The 21,941-nt window shown below is 37.6% G+C and overlaps 1 protein-coding gene across 1 annotated transcript in view; it reads right to left on the reverse strand.

The window, feature by feature from the left end:
• EXOC2 (exocyst complex component 2) overlaps positions 1–21,941 on the reverse strand; it is a 135,240-nt gene that overhangs the window by 90,747 nt on the left and 22,552 nt on the right. Inside the window, exons 5-6 of the mRNA XM_010573290.1 lie at positions 14,020–14,133; positions 8,863–8,987 (exon numbers count right to left, since the gene is read on the reverse strand). Of these exons, the coding sequence (XP_010571592.1) occupies positions 8,863–8,987; positions 14,020–14,133 (239 nt within the window). The remainder of the gene's footprint in view (positions 1–8,862; positions 8,988–14,019; positions 14,134–21,941) is intronic.

Below are 21,941 nucleotides of genomic sequence, written 5' to 3' on the forward strand. Positions count from 1 at the left end.
AAAAAGGGGGGGGGGGGGGGGGATACAAAAAAGGAAAGACTGACTCAAAGTATTTATGAAGTTCTGATGTGGTAACTATAAAGAACTTGGCACCAAAGCACAGTAATGGAGGGATGAAGAACACATGTTAACATGCTGCAAGGATTCACACCAACACATGAATAAAAATGCCTTTGGTTTCTTTTATCGGAAGATTAACGATTTTCTGTAATTTGAACAAAACATAAGGAGGCTACTGACAAGGACAGCACCCCTACGTAGGGTAAAAATTCTTCTGAATAGATTCAACAGAAGTGCACAGCTATATATAATGGGCAAAGAGATACATAAAGACAGCATGTCATGAACAGAGCTAGTAATACATTACACGATGAGAACCTAAACACACCTAAAGTTTGTTTACTATGGCCATTAGTAAGTACTGCTAATTTTTTTTTGTTTGGTTTGGTGTCGTCATCCACACCCCCCCCCGTCCCTGTCCCCCCCAAAGATTTCTAGGTATTTTTTTGCAAATTGCATGGCAAACTTGGCTTTATTTTGGCAAACATTGCTAATCCAAGCAAAAATTACAAAATACTGAAGTAAATGTAGTATTGCCTTTAATTGTGTTTTTGTGGTTTTTTTTCTCTACCATTTACTTTTTCAAGTCTGTTTACCCAACACAGTGGCAAAAATCAAAGATAATGGACAGATTTAAAATGATTAAAAAAAAATTGAAGTACAATGCTAGGAGGGGAGGTTTTAGGGAAATAGAAGACCAAAAATTGTAGTCTAACAACATTGTGAGGCCTGAGAACTTTGTTCTCACACAGGCTTATATTTAAGCAAGTGTGACATTTCTGGGTAAATATCTCAGAAATAGATGGGAAAACATGATTTATTATTCTGCTTATGGATCCACTAAAAATTCCAGGACTAGACCCAGGCCTTTGCCAGGATACTTCAGAATTTTAGAGTATGGGAAGTGCTATTCTCTTTATACTGACACGGTGCTAACCTTCCGGATCTATGAAAGCTAATGGTAGAAATAAAAGTATCTTTTAAACGTTGCATGTATTTTAAAAGTGGTACGGAAGTTAAAATGGAACAATGTTAACATGACATTAAGCTGGCTTGTAGGTCAAGTCTGGCTCAAAGTTAATTGTAGGTAATTTTTTGCAATGAACTGCAGTACTTGCTATTGGAAAACTGCAATTGCAAACCTGATCTTTTTGATGCTTTACTATTTTTCAAATGCAAGCAAAAAATATTAACCTGAATAAACACAAATTCATACAACATTACAGCCACAGTAGCTAAAAGCTGCCATAAGTGCATCCATTTGGAGAAATTCTGCTAGTAATTAGCTTACATCTCTAAAACAATTACTGATTTAAAAGAATATATATGAGCAGTTAGCATAAAACCAGGTACAGGTATGGGCACAGAATTTTCATGATGGACTGAGACAACTGCCCTTTCACACCTTTTCAAATCAGACCACCTCTTTTTTGAAACAAAAAACACTCCCCAGACAATGCTATGCTAGAACCTGCATGAAAGGAAAGTTTGAGGCTTTTATCAATCATGATCACATAACTTTTGCTTTTTTTTTTTTTTTGAGTTGCATTAAGATAATAATTGGTCTGTTACAGAAATTGATCATAGGCATTGCATGAAGAAGCAGCAGCCACCTGAGACTAAACTACCTACCACCACTTACATACTTTACTGGCACTCCTTTGTCAGGTCATCTCTCTCTCAGCATACATTGCTCATTGCAATGTCCCCTTTGTTATCTAGCACTGCAAGATCAGAATGCAAGTTTTTGACAAGCATGCCTATTTTTTCATTGTGCATACATGAGAAGGCCCATAAATGTAAGGACAAAATATGTGGCAATGATAGTGCAATTGCTTCACATTCAGCTTTTGTCTATAAGTGTAGCACAAATAACTCAAGCCTTCCAACACAAGCATCCACTTGGAAAGCTAGACAGCGAGCTTAGAGCACATCAGCTATTGCTTCATGACTACATGTAGGCATGACCTTAATTCTTAAACTGAAATAATCTAACTTGCATCTACTGTGGGGCACCTACATGCATATAAACTGTTAACCTGAAGTGACCGATAATGCTGTTAGATACATGCCCGATATGTGCAGCATCTTTGTTTATCCTTGCCAGCTTGTTTCCGTGGCCCTGTTCTTTCTTAGCCTCTATGAATTACCATATTGGAAATTACTAGCTATTAATAGCAGGCTGTTCTTACCCTGCAAAGACTATATTCTATCGCTTGAAGTGGCATGAAGAGGATAACATTGACACACACCACGCAGAGCATTCAGCACAGAGCTACTCTAGCCATTTCAAGTCAGCTGCATAACGTTTAGGTAATAATCATATGTCTGAATTTGATTTACCCAAATCCATGTTTAATAAAAATTCATACTATTTGGGAAAATGTGTATGAGACTGAAGTAAAGCAAAAATGTGAATTAGATATGTTACAAAACAGGAATGTGACAACAGCAAAACCTGCTATAACAATCTGATGCCGTACTACCTACCAAAACCAGTCATGGACTAGCATTTCATAGGATAAGCACACAGAAAGACAAGAGAGTGGACTGAGATAAGAGCTAGCAATGTAAAACCACTTCAAAATTGCTCAGTCATCAGTCTATTTTGCGAACAGAACCACTAATAAAAAATTGGCTGTATGTACTCTCTTTAATTCCAATATGACGTAACTCCTCAAAAGCAAGAAGCAAAGCGACCCTTATATGACAGACAAGCATCAGTTTTCAGTTTCTCAAATTCCCAGTATGGCTCAGACTAGAATACAGATCCAGTCGTTTCTTTTGTTTTAGTTTCAGGGAAAATTAATTTAACATAGTAGCAACAGAATATGCTAATTCATACTGAATCAGATCCTGGATCACTGACATGCTCATCCTAGAATGGGCCTTAAGGGATGAAGTGTAAAAATACTCTATAGGAAGAAAAAAAAAAAATCAACAAAAAACCAAACAAAAAAAACCCCCAGGCATTGGCCAGATATAGGATCATTTCAGCCAGGTAAACATTATCCTAGCTTATGCATTAAGTAAGGTATTAGACAAAAGGCCAACTACAGTCCAAGTTCTCCATCATACTGGCACTCCCATAGGCCACACATCTGAACAGGGGTGGAAAGGGAAAAAAGGAATAGTGCTGTAATAGCCAGCAGTGCTTCTTTTGTATAGATTTTTTTTCTGAAAATCATGTAAAATGTGTTTGTAGTTGCAACTGCACAAGAACTGCTGCCATGGCAAACTAAAGAGTCAAATCTAAATCTCAAATTTGTTCAACATATCCACACAGTATCTTCTTTACTTGCCAATATAGATGTCATACTTGCATGTTTTTGCATAATTGAGCAACTGAAGTGGTCATTTCCCTATCTTTTTCCTTTCACCTAAATAAAAAGAAACTCTGCAGCCTAAGGCTCTTTGTAAGAATACTTCTGAAAAAGTATATTCAAAGGAAATTAATTTGCTAAATTTCCAAAGACTTCTGTGTGGGACATGAATTGCTCATTACAATAAATCACGACTTGTCTACAAGCATATAAACAGCAGCCCTTTTAGAAATGCTACTTTCTAGGTTGCAATTAGAATTATGGGAAATAAATCAGCTGAACTCCCTGTTGTTGACAAGTGGGTCAAGTTGAGGTGAACCTAGTTCCCCTCAGCTCAGTTTACAGCTCCCTTCAGCTGATGAAACAAACTTCCTGTTGAACATCTCTGCAGCAAAGTCACTGTCAAACTGTCAGCCAGGCTAACGGGCAGAGAGACGTGAGGATCTGATAAGGCAATTCTGTTTTCCAAGAAATTAAACTAAACAAAAGCAAGGGTTCTGGCCTATTTGACCTCTTATTTTCTTAGTAAACAGTTTCTAAATCACAAAATACAAACATCTGGGGATAGCTTTTAATGTTTTTTGTTGCTTCCTTGTGAAAATATTAATACTCATTTAAATGTGTAATACAGTCTGACAGCACACTTATGATCAGACTGATCTTACTGATCCTAATTAATGAAAAAACTGCACCATCATCAGTAATTCAGGGTTTCCTGGATCAAGTTCCTGTATTTGAAACAAACATTGTTAAATGTATATGAGTTAAAGCAGGTATAAACAGATGTACGACCTGCAGTTTACAAAGCATAACCATTGGGGTTAGAAGATGTGTTCTAGGATATCTGAGGGGAAAATTGAGAGCCTAAATTTTTGCCCATCAACAAAAATCTATCTTCAGAAAATGCATTAGGTTTTAGAAACCTACCCAAAGGAATCCAAACCAAAATGAAGCAGCTCAGGAAATCTAAATCATATTGGAAGACAGACTAGACGTATTCAGTAAAGATTTTCCCTTAAGTCGCTTTTCATCTGTGACAGTTGTATGGTCAGCATCAAATAATGAAAGTTTGCAGAACCAAGGCTATGTCCCTAAGATTTTTTGCTGAAACAATCTTTCAGCTTTCAAAATATAAACGATTCCTCATGTAGCTTTATTTAAATGCATACAAATTCTAGCTGCACCTTTTTAAAGGAGAAGACACACAAATTCACCCTTACAAATATAAGAACAGAAAAGTGCCATTATATCAACTTGCACAAACACTGTATAACCACAGTATAATAGGATTTTTAATTTAGTGTTCTGTTAACAAGCTTGAATTTCATAATTGCATGCCTAAGAGACATAGAATCATTTAGGTTGGAAAAGACCTTCAAGATCATCGAGTCCAACCATCATCCATGGCCACTAAACCATGTCCTGAAGTGCCTTGTCTACGCACTTTTTTAATACCTCCAGGGATGGTGACTCAACCACTTCCCTGCGCAGCCTGTTCCAATGTGTGACAATCCTCTCAGTAAAGAATTTTTTCCTAATATCCAACCTAAACCTCCCCTGCCGTAACTTGAGGCAATTTCCTCTCATCCTGTCTCCAGCCACCTGACAGAAGAGACCAGCACCCACCTCACTACAACCCCCTTTCAGGTAGTTATAGAGAGCGATCAGGTCTCCCCTCAGCCTCCTCTTCTCTAGACTAAACAGCCCCAGTTCCCTCAGCCGCTCTCGTAAGACTCGTGCTCCAGGCCCCTCACCAGCTTTGTTGCCCTTCTCTGGACACGCTCCAGCAACTCAATGTCTGTCTTGTAGCGAGGGGCCCAAAACTGAACACAGGACTCGAGGTGCGGCCTCAGCAGAGCCAAATACAGGGGAAAAATCCCCTCCCTGCTCCTGCTGGCCACACTATTTCTGATACAGGCCAGGATGCCGTTGGCCTTCTTGGCCACCTGGGCACACTGCTGGCTCATATTCAGCCGGCTGTCAACCAGCACCCCCAGGTCTTTTTCCACCAGGCAGCTTTCCAGCCACTCTTCCCCAAGCCTGTAGCGTTGCATGGGGTTGCTGTGACCCAAGTGCAGGACCCAGCACTTGACCTTGTTGAACCTCATACAATTGGCCTCAGCCCATCGATCCAGCCTGTCCTGATCTCTCTGGAGAGCCTTCCTACCCTCCAGCAGATCAACCCTCCCTCCCGACTTGGTGTCATCTGCAAACTTACTGAGGGTGCACTCAATCCCCTCATCCAGATCATTAATAAAGATAATAAACAGAACTGGCCCCAATACTGAGCCCTGGGGAACACCACTGGTGACCTGCCACCAACTGGATTTAACCCCATTCACCACAGCCCTCTGGGCTCGTCCATCCAGCCAGTTTTTCACCCAGCGAAGAGTACACTTGTCCAAGCCATGAGCCGCCAGCTTCTCAAGGAGTATGCCATGAGACACAGTGTCAAAGGCCTTACTGAAGTCCAGGTAGACAACATCCACAGCCTTCCCCTCATCCACTAGGTGGGTCACCTGGTCACAGAACAAGATCAGGTTGATCGAGCAGAACCTGCCTTTCATGAACCCATGCTGGCTGGGCCTGATCCACTGGTTGTCCTGCACACGCTGTGTGAGTGCACTCAAGATGAGCCGTTCCATATTCTTCCCCGGTACAGAGGTCAAGCTGACAGGCCTTAATTAATTCATTGGTTTTGTTGTTTGGGGGTTTTTTGTTTTGGTTTGGTTTTAATTTTGCATCTGAGCTGTTTCCCTAGAACAATGCTAATAATGCTTACACATAATTCTTGTAATCTCTTCTTTGAGAAAACTGTAGTGATCAAATGTTCTGGAGAACAGCTTTGACATCTGGCATGATGGCATCAAAAGGTACCCTTTTTTCTTGCTACTACTGGAAGCCTCTCCACATCCAGCTTAGCTGTTGATTGTACCTATCACAGGTTGAAGTCTTTCAGAAGTTATGCAATTTTTCCAGCTACACTCCCTCAAAAATATTCTGCATAAGGAGGAAGAAAGGGCAAATAAGCAGTTCTGCATTACAAAGCTGAAACTCCTATGCATTAAGGGTTGGGCTTTTTTTACTGAAAAGCATTGAAAACACTTCAGCACATGCATTTAATAGGAAATTTCAACAGAGAAATGCATATTGAAATGCTACAGAAGGCAGCTGTGACCTGCACTGCATCCGCATTAAGAATTTGATTTCAGAATTTAAAAACTAAATATTGTATTTTAGTCCCTTGAACTCCAGTGTTATAGCTTTGAATTGATAAAGAGATTAAGACTTCAAGTCTCTTAATTTTCTACAACAGCATCAAGGCCATTCTTTCTTAGTGCTATTTTAATTCATAATTTTTAACAACATAAGCTACAAGCCTGCTTCCTTTCAAGCCCTTAAGGGGATCACTGGGAAGAAGACAAAAACCAAGCCATTTTGGTTACAGATGAAAAGTGGCACCAAGAACTGCATGAGTCATCCCAAGTTTTGAGTTCATAATTTATCTAAAAGACTGCACTGATAAACTCTAATTTTAGGTAAAAATAACACTCTGATAAAGATAAGAGATGCAAGACAATATTACAGCTATTATAACTTTTTAAAATTGAGAACATAGTAGTTAATGAAATAAATCAATTTGCTTTCCCTATTGTAATTTTATTAATATTTTTCACCCTCCTACTTGCTCTCCGACCTCTTAATTTATCAGGAGATCAGTCTCCAAAGGCTAGAAGCCTACGCTTGAATAGACAGGACAAGAGAAAAATCACTCAGTTGTGTTCAGTCTTTCTAAAACCTCACAACATTTATGGTTTGTGTTAGCTTTCTGTAAATCCTACTAAGTCTTTGCTGGTCCGAAAAATAATCTTACAGGATAACACATATGTCTGCCAGCAGTACTTTTTTTCCATAGCAGCAACTGTTTGGAAACAGAACGCTGAATTTTTTAGAGTATTTGATACTCTACATGCAAAGCAGATTTGGTTGTGAAAAAAGAAAAAGTAACATTTCAATATTTGTTCAGGATTATTTAGGATTTTGAAGTATTTAAGAAAAACTAGGATTTCAACATTTTCAAGATATTTAAGCCTTACAAAGAAACAGCCTATTATCATTTCTCTTAGTATTTAATAAAAACTCAGCTTAAAAAGAAAAGTTAAAGAATGCCAAATACTGATTCTTCTTAGTGTCTCTTCCTACGACTACCACAACATTCTTTAGTATTTCCACTAAATCCTTTAATACTTCTCTTCTGTAATTGAACCTATCTAGATTTAGGCCAAGATTTTCCAAAACTGATCAGTAATACATCAGTTCTGGGTGGGTTAATAGAGATGTGTAGGAGTTAAGATTCTTCACAGGAAGAATCTTCAGATGTCTCAAGAAGAGGTCTTCCTTACCAAAGCACGTATGTTTGCACTTGTGCAAAAAGTTGTCCTCTTAAAAATTATCACATTAGGCAGGTAGCTGAAAGCCATCAACAACTTTTGAAAATATTGTCATCTGAAGGGCAGGTCACAGGTTAATCTGCCTGGGGCAGTAATACAGGTGGACCACCAGGTGAGACAGAACTACCTTCCCTTTTCCCTGACACATGGAAGTGGCTATCAGTTAGCAAGTGGCCTGCAAGTGGGTTGAGAGAAAATTGGTACTTCTGCAAAGGAGTGGTCCTAAAGCCAGCAGAAGTGCTAGCTTGGCTGAGGCTACGAGTAGATACAAGTTTTCTTCCTCCATGGTACCCATAACACAGGATCAATGATCAGGAGTGCTAATCCTGCAATATACAGTAGCTATGAAGAGCAGCATAGTGGTAAATGTCAAACATATTGCGGATGGCCTAGCACTGTCACTTTCTTATCCAGCACAGTCCCTAACTAGACAGGACTGTGGCAGCCCACAATTAACTTTTACCCGAGACACATTTTATGCTTTAAGAGTGTGCGTGTGTGTGTATGTATATATATACACACATATACACACACACAGAAAATAAATACAAAGATATATATATAAATGGCACAGACAACTAAGCTAATCTCACTGGCTTGTTGCATTTTCCCTATGGCAAGCAGAATATAAAGGCCGTTTGATTTCCCAACTCAGAGTGTACTGAATAGTCATATAAATAGTACAGTCTGACTATGGGATAAGGCATCATAAAATCAAGTTTTTAAGTCATCTTAATATTATCTCCAGTTTAACATTTCTTTCTTTTCTGGATTTGTGGTCTAAGCAGTTTCATCAAATACCTCCAATTCTTGTAAGATACATTTGGAGCCATCTTTTGCAAATATACCACAACAATCCGCTAGCCAGTCCCACCTTGTGACCAATGCAATACAGATTTTGGGCTCATTATACACTTTTAGAAGAGACTGCGAAGAAAAACAATATTTTTAATATTAAAAATTCAACCATACATGCAGATATTGTCTTTTCTTTTATACTGTATTTAGTAAGTGCAAAGTATCTTTACCTGACAGAGCATCTTGTGCTTCAAAAAATGTGCTGAGACCTCCTTTCACATAAGCTAGGCTCCCCTCATTTTTCTTATTGGCTTGTTTCTTCAAATGCACAACAGCTGTTTTGAGCTGATCAAAACTGAAAACAAACAAGAAGACCCCCCGTGACATTCAAACAACAAGTAAGGTCAGCTAATGAATAAACAGAACATTTTACTTGGAAAATAAGGCCAGCTACTTTTGCAACAACTATTAAGGACTGAGTAATTGCTAAGGAGTGTGCTTCTCGATAATGACAATTTACTCTTAGTCCAAAGAATTTTTGTTTTTTAGTTCTAATCATAAATGGAGGGCTCCTATCACTTGTGATGGAATAGACTTCTTTATAATACAAATTAGTCAAGTAACTTTTTCTAAACATGCAACGTTGCTCTTGGTTAACTGTCTGTACTACATTAAATAGGTGATAGTACAATTCACTACACTTAGTATACTAGATTAACTACTGGGATGCTAGAAGTCTCTAATAATGACATTTGTTTAACTCTGCAGCTTAGTTCACAACCCTTTTTCACTTTCAGTTTCTGATTCCTTCAGTATTTTTATGTTGGCTTGGACATACAGTTCAAAATTGAACACAGTATTAGTGCAAAAATAAAGAGAACTGAACAGATTCCTGCTTTATGAAAGTATGTTTTTATATGTAGTCTCCTAAATTATTTTTGAAAGACACTTCACAGGGGAATATTAATTGCCAACTCATCATTGTTGTTTGTATGGTACGTTTCTTTTTATCTTAGTTTCCTAATGTTTCTAGATTATGGCCAGTTTACATTTGCTTTCACATTTTTATTTTTTGCAAGCAGCTGCAATTATTTTAGAAGTGTTAGGTCATGATTGATTCTTCATTACTTGCGTATCTTTTTGTTGTTGTTGATGATGAATATGATCTCAGTAGTTATGCTACTGGATTCATTATAAAAGCACTATCACAAACAAGCTCAGAAATACAAACATAATACATGATTTCCACCCTTAAAGTCTTTTCTCCTACCTGCAGGCCAACCCCATCTCTCTAATACAAAAGAATCAAACAAAAATCTGCACTATACCTCAATGAGGAGAGGGAAACAATGAAGTAAGGAAATTAAGACATAAGGCAATTCCACCAATAGTCTTTGCCCACTTTAAACAGCAGTATAAAAAGACATATTAAGAGAACAAACCAAACTTTAGCCCAGGCACTGAGAAGGCTATCACCATCTGCTGGGAGACAAAACACACTGGTGTAGTTACAGACATTTTCCTTTTTATACTGGTGATGTCACAACATTTTGCTTTATTTCCTGTTTCCATCTGCTGGACAGAAATCACATTACTCAATAGCTGGATTGGTCTACTTGGGCATATAAGAAGTACTTACTAGCAGCATTTTCAAAATAACAAAAATCTGTACAGCTCTCTTTTTAAGCACCGCTTCATGTTATCTGATGATCTCATAATACTTCTAAATAGTTTATTTATATTTGTCAGGATATTGCCAGGAGTAAAAAAAAATTAAAAAAAAAATTTAAAAAGTTATTTTGATTGCTTAAAAAGAATTTCCTTCAAGGAAAAAACAGACATAAGCTAACCAAAACATCAGCACACTACACATTTAGTACTCCCAATACGTGAGGTTACATAGAGGACAAGAACTAAACCATTGCTGTTTGTTTCCGGAAGAACAGCACAAATGATATGGGGCAGATAGAAATATTCTGGAATTGTATAATTAAGACTACACATTTTGAAGTGAGAAGAAAAAAAAACAACAGAAAAAACAGATTTGCCTCTTCTTTTTTTAAAAAGCTATTTATAATTAGATTCAAAACATGACTGGATTCAACCTACCCTTTGAGCCATTCTTCCTGTTGAGTTTTGCACATCTTTTATACCTTCAACAACTAAGATTTAGATTTTATAAACCAATATAAACTGAATTAACATGCAAAAAACCAGCTTTCATTTAAAAACAAAAATTAATACTTTTTATTCCACTGGACCGAGGGGACCATGACTTGAAACTGTTCACACACAGAGACACAAACCAATGGAAGGTTTTTTTTCCAAGAAACATGAAGTACTTAAGCTGATACTAGAAAAAGTGTTAAAAATGTTCTTTCTTAATAGGCAGCTTGAAATTTACATGAGACTGGACTTTCAGGTACTGACGCACTGGCACAGTACAAGTCAAAAACGGGCCATACCAGCTGATGTAATTATTTAAGTTATCAATTCATAGTACTGATGACCAGAAAAATCAGTGTTTTTACTGATAACTTGTCATATTAGAGATATAACCATTACTTTATGCTGTTGTTCATATTCCATGGTAATTCTGATAGAGTCATTTAATCAGTTCTAAGAAGTCATTTAATTAATTTTCTCGATCCACAGCATCCTTAAATGTACCTAAGCCATCTATGACAGACAACTGTCAAATCAAATCTCAGCACTCTCCAGTGATGGTGATTCTGCAGCTTTACAAGTTACACTGTCCCAGGGCTTAAGCAATCTAATATGTTTTTGACCTGCACCTAACCTAAATCTCCCCTGTTGCAAAGTGAGATAGCTTGTTCTGTTCTTGGTAAACCATGAGCAATTGATGGCTATCCTTGAACTGCCCATTAGGTATTTCAGAACATGCATTCTGTATTAATTTTGTTTCTTTTCTAAAAGCACCTAATTCATTCAAGCTGTATACCCACATATATTTATATACTCCTATTTTTGTGGCCCAGCTCTCATCTTTCTTAAAGTAGTGGCCAAAACTGGACAGAGCACTTCAACTGCAGCTTTAATAATGCCAAGCAGAATAATTATCCTCACATCTTACTTAACACAGTCTTGCTGATACACCCCAGAAGATGATTTGTACTAGACAGCCAATGGGTATTCATGGCATGTTACAAACACCAGATTGTCTTCCGTGCTACTGTTGCCCAACCCCACGTGCGTACTTTGCTGCTTGCCTTCCCCACACCCCTCAGTCTTGCACTCAACTATTTCACAACTGCTACAGCCGAGGCTGCCCCTGGTTATCACATCCCCTGCCTTGCCTGCAAGAATCAGATTTAGGAAAGCAGCACTCCAACTGCCCACCTAACAGCTATGTTAGAAGTCATTTCCAGAACTCTGCACAAGCCTCCTGGATTGCCGCCCTTACTGTAAATATCAGGGAGGTCAAAGTCTTGTACAGGAACCAGGGTCTGCTCTCTGGAGACTTCAAGATGCTTAAGGAAGACTTTGTTCACTTCCTCATCCCACTGCAATCTCACCCTTTCCAGCCTGTTGAACAAGCTCTCAACCATCCTGCTACCTGCTCTGTAAGAGGGACCAAATATTATGCAAGCTCTTCCTTCACACAGAGGTCAAGTCCCTCTCTTCTTTCCTGGTTATCTTTCTCAGAAGGCCTCTTCCCATCCATCACAGAACACCAGGCACATGAGCTAACCCACTTTATTCCAGTGATATGATTGTCTAATCCCATGTGTGGAGCTCTGGCTCCTCTTACTTGTTTCCCAGGCTCCATGTGAGTGTGTAAAGGCACCTGAGGTTAGACCCTTCCAACTGGTTTTGTAATTCCCAACAGCACTCTCAATGCTATCACTGAACCATACATGTAGCACTCTGTCCCTTAATTTGACTGCAAGCTGTTATCATCATCCCCTGATAATCCTAATTTGAAGTCCTTGTCACCAAAGTGCAAACCTGCTGGCGAAGATGCTCCCACCCCACTTTTCAAATGAATCCCATTTCTCAGTAGCAGTCCTTAATAATGGATCCATGGCTACTGAATTAAAAAAAACTCCCTTTGAAACCAGTGGTACAGCCATCTGTGAACGTACAGGATGCATCCACTACTACCTGAAGCTTTCCCCTTCACCTGTAAATCAAAGAGAATATCTGGGCTCCCAAGTTCTTCACTTTTGTCCCCAGGGCTTTGCAATCACTCTTGATCTGTTCTACATCTCTCTTGGCAGCATCACTGGTGCCCACATGAATAAGCAACAAAATGGCAACAGTGCAAGGGCCAAACAAAGGAAATTTCTTAAGAACAGCTACATCAAAAGCTGTTTGTTCTTTCTCACTTTATTATCCCCTCAGCTTTTTTAAAAGCCTGATGATCCCTGAAGTTATCAGATTGTGATAGACAGAATTCATTTTGAATCACACCTCTTTTAGTTGCTTGATTTCAAAAGATGCTATCACTCACTACCTGTGTATTAGGTAATAATGTTCTCTTGCTGTTGTTTTGGCTCTTCAGTCTACCATCACCCTGAGAAGAAATTAAAGTATTTCCCAAGTAGATTAATCGTTATTTCTGGAGCTCCTAATACCAACCCCCCAAAAACCCAATCAACCCACACCTATTTCTACCATTAGATAACAAACAAATATTAAATAAATTTGCAAAGTGGTATTTCAAAATGCTAGTTAGAACCTAGTTGTTGAAAACAACCACAAAAAGGCTCATCACCTCTACTAAAAATAGCTTCCAGTATTATCCGAACACCAGCTGATATAAGTTTCAGAACTCAGTTATACTTGCAAAAATACATTTACGTAATGCATTCATGTAAGTACGTATTATGAACTAGATTTAAAAAGAAAAACGTTAATGGTCAAGATTTCAAGAGATTTATCTCAAAGATCTTACTCACTTGTCCAACTTCTTTTACTATAGCATTTTCCACAAGAGTTAACTAAAAGCTAACTGGTATTACTAACAGTTTTACTGTTAGTCGTCTGTTCAGTGCGCTTATCCTGAGCCTCTAGTCATGACTTAAGCTAACATCTGGAGTTTCCACTCAAGGCCATGCTGCCTAACTTCTTGATTCATAAAAGGCTTTAGCCTGAAGAAAGACAACTTCCATCTGATGGGGTGGGGTGGGGGGGTGGGAAACACGCCATAAGTTAGGTCTGATTAAAAAAACCCGAAGTTTTCCTCATAACCACATTGAACAGACTTGTTGATTCAAGTTTCTAACCAAGCAGAAACACCACAGGCAGTAGAGCCTACAGGACTACTACTGTAAATGTCAGCCACCAATGACACATCTATTGTATAATGAAATAACATAAGTGACTTGCATTGTAAAACAATTATTTATATGATAGCAACAAACCTTGTTGTTGAATGATTCTCAATCAGGTACCAGGCAGCAGAAAAGTTTTCACTAGTGAAATCAGCACTCATCCCAGGAAACAGTGCCTCTAAATCTTTTTGAGGAAATCTGCCTCTGAAAAATGAATATTCATTTCTTCAGTGAGACATATTCTTGTGAACAGTTTACAGTTAAAAGCGTCACATAAAAAAAAAAACCAAACAACATGTTCCAACAAGATGTCAATATAAACTTGTATCTCACCATGAAATTAAATCTGGTTTTATAGACACATGTAGTGTGACTGGGAAAGAAAAAATTGAAATCTAATCTGAGTAAAATTAGTTTCACAATTTTGACTTCACCATTACACACATGACAAATGCTGCCTGTACAAAATGCTTCTAAAGAAAGAGAACTGCTGCCTTCAGAAAATACAACTAGACACACTCACCATGATACTACTAACATTCAAATGCAGGACCACTAATGCTGAATGTACTCAAAGTCAACTCTACCTTTTAAACAGGAAAATCAGTACACCAAGCCAAGTAAATCAGAGAGAATATTCTCTATAAACCATGAACCAGTATCTATCCAACTTTAAAATGACAGGACATCACCAGGTTGACAGCTTGTAAGGGATCTTGCACCATCATTGTCTATTGGTCCATATGCAGTACAAGTCCCACAGAAACATGAAAGAAGATACACAAAGCATACTTCCATTATATACAAACACTGAAAGAAATCCTGAGTTATAATCATCCTCTTGCAAAACAGAATACACTGATCTGTGTGTTCATAGTACGCAAAACAAAGGAAAAGCGGGCATGTCTTGAGTGAGAAACAGCATGTTTTGTTTGTTTTTATTCAGTCTTACAATGCATAAAGATAGCATACGAGCCAATTCCTTGTGAAAGCATATTCTCTACAACAGCACTTTTTGAAACTACAAGTAGCTTCTAAGATACTCATACAGAAAATGTATTCCATTTATTTTACGTCAGTGTAATAAAAATATTTAAAGAACTCTCTGATGAAAACATGACAATCTTCATCCATCAGTCCAGACACACACTTAACACTTGGCCATATTCATTCCACCATGCACTCTCAGTACATCACCAGGTGCGCTCACCACTCTATACTTTACCACCAGCTGCATCCCATCTTCAGAAACTAATCGTGACAAATAAGTTTACTTTTGGTCAGCCCTGAATTGGTCAGGCAGTTGGACTAGATTATCATTGTAGGTCCCTTCCAACTGAAATAGTCTACTCTATTCTAAAAATTGACTATGTCATTTTTGGATCACATCAAACTCAACAGTCAATAAAAACCCTCTCTGACACTCACAAGCTAGGTGAACTCTGCTATACGATGTACACTGTACACAAATGCAAACCTGCCGTACTTTGTGTTTGAGATCAAACTTGGGTGGGGGTAGCAATCCAGAGTCAGCTATTGGAATTACATTTAATACGTATGAAAAGCCATTTGAATGGACACGAAAGCAATGATTTGTTAGTTTTGGTTTTTCTGTAATCTAAACTTTTCAAGATAGCTAAAGCTGTTTTTATCACAAAAAGCAAACAGCAGATTAAGTGAAGCAAGTCTAAAGGCTGACGCATTAAAAAGTATAATTGCACAGAAACAAGAGTTGTTTTCTAACTTTCTATTCATATCCAAATGGCCATTAGCACAAGCAGGTACAAAGGACCTACATACATAATGACATGGCACAGGAGTCTTTCATCAGTGGCACCTGATTACAGCAGGGGCATGAAACAATACTTTCTAAAAACAAGAAGAAAATCAAATGAGATGGAAGGAAAGTGATGACAGATATGGAAAGTAGAGAGACAGGAAAAATAGTGTGAGAAACAAATGTAGCAACTAAAAATGAAGGTCCCAACATTTCTCTGTTTTCAAGGAAAAAGTGATAGTGTTAACATAAAAATTTATAAACGTAAGTAGCAAGACTCAGGATTACCAATGACCTTGAATTTCATGAATGCCAGCTAGTGAGCAGAAAATGCTGATGGATATAAGAAGAAGAAAGTTTGAGTTTATTCTTTCAAGACATTTTAAGATATTATTTTTCATTCAAAACAGTCAAAAGTGCCCAATAGGCATATTGAATTTGCCGAATAGTACTTCACATGCGATACACGGCATGGCTGTCTAAAAAAGCTTTTCTATTAAATCCACACATGGTGGCATCTTTGTGGTCAACTACATTTTTTAATGCTAAAAAACAAAAACAATAAAAAATTTTCAGTTACGTCAGAAGAGACTCAGACCTTCAGTGCAAGCACTAGATAAGTGCATGCACAAAATACAGAAGCAGAATTTCGTTAGTATTTTTCAGAACTTTGAAGTTCTCAGAAAGCCATTTTCTCATTTTCTCAGAAGCCAAAAGAAACAGATATAACACAAAAAGCACGCACACTCAACAAATATACCATTACCAAATGCTGCTTATGATTGCAAGTTTGTAATACATATGCATGACAGTTTAAGCTTATGCATGAGCTATACAATTCCTGGGGGGACACACACGACTATTTTCTTTATATAGAGAGATAAAGATCAATAATTTAGCTAGGGATGTAATAAATTCCTGCAAATGAGTTTTGCTCACAGCTAGTGGGACAGAAACTAGGGGGGGTTTCAGTTTGATGTTTGACTGCATTAAAAAGTTATTAGGAGCTTTCTTCCAACAGATGTATTTGTGCAGAACCATGAATTAGCACTGCATTTATGGGTGCTTTTATCTGTGCGGACATATTTTAGACATAGTCACAACAGTAGAAACATGAATGTGAATGTGTGCGGTATGTTAACAATATATTATACTCTGTGGTGTAGTATCCTTATTTTTATCATAAATTTTACCAGTAGTTTTTCCACTAACAGATATGGGGACCTTGGAATGACTTGCTCCAGCTGTCTTCACAAGAAGCTGCTCACTAAAAAGTTCAAACTGAAAGCAACTGTATTTCTAAAATGTCTGGCCAGATACATACAAAAAGAGACTGACTCCACATACACACAAGTTTGTTTCATTAATTTCCATTAGTAAATTAAATAAGTCCTTGAAAGTTGTTCTCATGAAAACTTGCTTACTGTTTACTTATAAACAAGCACATATGTGACTTGAGAAAGTATTTCTGTTTTACTCATTTCAACATTATGGGGTGAATATGAACTAGTAGCAAAAGCTGACACCATGCTGACATGCAATGAAATTGTTGATCATTTTTCTGTTGATTTGTTTGTTATACAAGAATCACTTCAGGAAGCAACTCTGAATACTTAATCACTGATTAAAAAGCAATCACTGTAGAAGAAACTGGGAACCACAAACTGAACCTAGACGACCTCAGAAAAAGAAGAGAGACGTTTACCATCCTTGACAACTCCACGTATTTTGCTACCTTTACAATTTCAGCAAAGGTACACATATTGGATTTATATAGCAGTACTTTCTGCTAGGCAGACTATTTTATTTAATACAGAACCAGATCCAGTACTAGACCTCTAGTAACATTTTAAAGTAGTCTTATTCATCCATCAGTAGCAATTTTAACTATAAAAGTAATTAAGATTTCACACACTGTTTATATTCATGAGAACTATAATAAAAATAAATTTGGTTTCAAGCCACTATACATTTTCACTTCCCTCAAACATATTTTGAGTATATCTAATACAGTCACGCAGTATTAGATGTAGTGGTCCTTACTTCCACATAAAGGGCATGCACATCTAGTTTGGATTCAAAACACATAGGGTACAATCAATTCACTTGCACTGCATGTCCCCCATCTACACAAGTCCCTCCCTCCACTACCCCAGACTTTAGGTTCTGTATAGGCTGGTACTCAATAAATCTAATTTAACATCACAGCATATATTGGCTCTTACGAATTCTGCTACAGAACTTGTGCTTATACAGGGCATTTATATTCTCCAGAGGTTTAAGATTAGTTGCAATCTCCATGGGTAAATCACAGTCTCCAAGGAGTCACAACTGAGTAACAGCAACAGAATGCAATGGATACTAATGAACAGAGCCTGACTATGAACGCAGCTTAGCAAGTTGCAATTTTTCTGTAAAGATTATTTTGCTCCCAGAGTTTCAGAATCTCATAGTATGCTTTTCAGCATATATGACAATATTTGCAGATTAAAGGCAGGTCCCAAAACAGGATACAGCCACCAAAAGGTAACTTGAACCTCAATTCCACAGGAGTTTATAGGTCAAAAGGAGCAACTTTAAATAAACACAGATCCTGAATAGCAACCAGCATAAACAAGCTCCAGCTAGAGCCGCTGTACACGCCCCCCTCTGTCTGGTACCAGTCAGACTCCTACAAGCAGGCTTTGTACCAGCTGTACTGTGTTAATAATACATGCAAGAAGACCAGCAAAAGGGATACTGGAGTAGACTAAACCCGACAAATCAGAAGGTGTTAATGAAGGTGTCTCCAACAGCAAAAAGACAAGGATGCACTCTGGCAATTACTCCGTAGTAGCATTGGGTTTATCAGAAATATGACAACAAAACGACAACCATATTTGAGATATGGCAGAGTGTGATAAGAGAAATCTACTAAGAGATTATAGGCTGGTAGCTGCAACTGATGTATCAGCCTTACAAGCAGAAAGTGTTACTATATTTTTAAACATCATAAAACTAAGACTATATACTACTATATACTGCATCTCTCTCCTGCAGGTTTCACAATTTCTCTGCATGCACCTCTGCGATAAAAGTTGCCACAAGCTTATCACATTCAAGGATGAAATTGACTGCATTTCCATACAAGCCGTTAAAAAAAAAAAAAAAAAAAAAAAAAAAAGCTTCCAGAAAGTCTTTTCTTATCTCACAGCAGCAAACTGGCATTTACCATTAGGTGGCAGCGTAAGATCATCTGTTCCCTCCTCCCAGATGAACTGTTTTGGAAGCTGGCGTGGGAAGAGGGAGCATCTGTATTGAGTGGGTGGATACAGAAGTTTGTGGAATGTACTTAGCATGTCAGCATTTGCTTTCATGTACGAGATGGATCCACCATAATGACCTCTGCTACATGCAAAACAACAAACACTGTTCAAAAATTTTCTAACCACCACTAGGTCTGACTGCTGTTACTGCTTTGCAGAGAATGGATTTTCTTAGTCTGACAGAGTAGGTAGAGGATGCAGGGAACAAGGACTTGTCGAGCAGGAAGGGAGAAGTATGTGGTACATCTGAACAAGCAATTCAGTCACAAATCTTACGTAGATCTAAATTTTCCACCAACAGATTTTAACCAGTGCTTTCATGAAACAGGCATCACCTATTTTCTCTTCCAGAATTTTGAACAATCCTATGTTGGTAGGACGTAACATACCAACCTCCTCTTGTCACAGTTCTAAACTGCAAAAACCAACCCAAGCACTGCAACATCGCTGTTAATGTTAGAATTTTCATACCATGTTTCCACATTTCTCAGACTGAGGCAACTACTCTATATACTCCTTTTCTTCCTGTAAGCTATTTAAGCCTTCTGTAAGGGTTTCTGGCTACAACTGTATAACACCACAGTCAGGATTATTCCTTGGGGAGGAAGGTGGCACAGACCTGCTTTGCACTTAAAAAGCCAGCATAAAGATGGTGACAGAAAACTAAAGCTTTGTATCAGCCTTTACTCCATTCTGAAAATTAAAGAACTAGAACTCAAAGATTAAATATTTCAAATACCTACTCTCTGGTGTGAATGAAATACTTCATAGCATACACACAATATACACTAAGTGATAGCAATGTAAAAAAACCCTCATAGAATTGGATCAATTCTGTGTTTGAAAAGATGAATAAACAACTGTTAGCAAGGCAGGAGAACAAATGTGAGCAAACACTGTATTCTACAAATACATTTGTGCCCTTAAGGATCACCACTGAAATGTAAGTTTAATTACAATATAAATGATTTCACTATTTAGCAACTGAGACATATAACAGTTAAAATACCTTGACTATGTAAAAAACACCCAGGAGAATGAGTGTATATCCATAGTTCTCACTTTGCATCCTTGCAACATTTGAATGCGAATATGAAAAGAGAATTCCAGTGTATATTTTGAGTATACATTACTCCTACAATATATCTACAGGCAGTATTCTAATTATTAATTGAATGTGTTAGACCCACTATTATCTATTTCCTTTAATTCACAGTTCAAACTTTTTGTTCACTTTAATTGGGAGCGACTGGGATTTAACTCCAATCTTAAGTCTACCAAGTCAGAATAAATATTTCTTTTGTCCCTGTGCTTGCCTAAAAGTTTAATGAAATGCTGTACTAAAGCATGTCTGTTCATTACTTACATTATCTTGTTTCTAGTATTTCAATGTCCCATTTGCAACACCTTGAAAGTACCCACCTGAATGATTCAAAAGCTATGATTAATTTTTAAGCACATTTTAATTAGACAAAGTACCATAAACAATGTTTAAAGAAGTAACAAAAAGGAACTTTTAGAACTAAGCATAACCCATGTTAAAAAAAAAAATCACAACAGACAGGTGATCTAACTCTTTCCCATGCTGCAGATGTTTTTTCTGTATCATTTGCTGATGACTGACAACCACTTTCTAGAGGGAGGACTTCTTTCTCTCTTTCAGTCAGTAGTCTACCCACTTCCTGTCTTCTCTTCAGCATGCTCCCACCTAGCTTATTCCTACCCTACTTTCTCACATCTATTTTTCACTGTTTTTCTCCCTGATCCTCTCTTTAAATGTTTCTTTTGTTTGCCACTATTTGCATAACCAATACAAGGCACTCCTTTCCCTTCCTTATCAGCCTTCAGGCTGCAAGGATTGTAAATCCCACCAGGTCAGACCAATGCCGAACGCTTCAGCTTCAACATTAAAATACATCCCAATTTGCACAAATTTCAAAATAGTTTAAAGAAGCCAAAACTATTAATAAAGGAGAGACCCATTATGCTGCGCAATCACATCTCCTTGTACACACAACCGTTATTCGTATTAGGCATTCTTTTATTTCAAAACATTCCAAAATTCTACCAATTTTTATCACTTACAGTGACAACTTATTCTCATGTCTAGTAATGGTTAATGCTAACATCATGCCTATCCACTCCCCTTCTTAATTTATTATTGCCTTTTTTCAGTACCTTGTACAACTTCTCATTACTCACCAATCCCATATGTCAAGTATTTGCAAACATTCGACTTTAGTTAACCTGTATGGTATTAGAGATTATTTTATAAAAAGTAAACATCACATTGCTCCAATTTTTCAAGCAAGTTATGAAAGCTTTTCCATTGGGGAGGCACTTTTTAATTAAACAAAGCATATCCCATGTACAGTCACAACTATTAACACCGTGCTGTCACCCATAGCATGAGGGCAGACCAGGCTTTTCCTCTTTCCCTGTCTCTCTCCCCTTTCCACAACTTAACCTGTCAATCCCTCTACACAATTACTTGTTATATTGACTGGTGTTCCTTTTCTCCAAACAGTCATTTTCAACACCAGTGCTTGCCATAGCCTTTATGCTTCACTTCCAGTGAACGTGGAGGTGAACTTGGAGATCAATGAACAATGAACTAGGCTTGGTACTATGCTTGCCCAAAATTTTCCCTATTTTTCAAACCCTCACAAAAAGGTTATTTCCTATCTGTATTTACATATTTCTGACTTTTCTCTCCACACAAAATCTGAGGTTTCATTAACATGATACTTTCTAATGCTTTCCAATGAAACATTTGAAATATAGTATCATTGGTTTCCTATTTAACAAACATCCAAATAGATGACTAAATTAAAAAAAATCCTAAACTAATGCTGTTTAGGTTTCTGGAAGATAATTCTTAACCTAATCTATCACATTGACACTGTCTTAACTGTAAAAACTATCAATTT

The sequence above is a fragment of the Haliaeetus leucocephalus genome, unplaced genomic scaffold (assembly GCF_000737465.1).
Source record: "Haliaeetus leucocephalus isolate CR32 unplaced genomic scaffold, Haliaeetus_leucocephalus-4.0 Scaffold373, whole genome shotgun sequence".
Lineage (NCBI taxonomy): Eukaryota > Metazoa > Chordata > Aves > Accipitriformes > Accipitridae > Haliaeetus > Haliaeetus leucocephalus.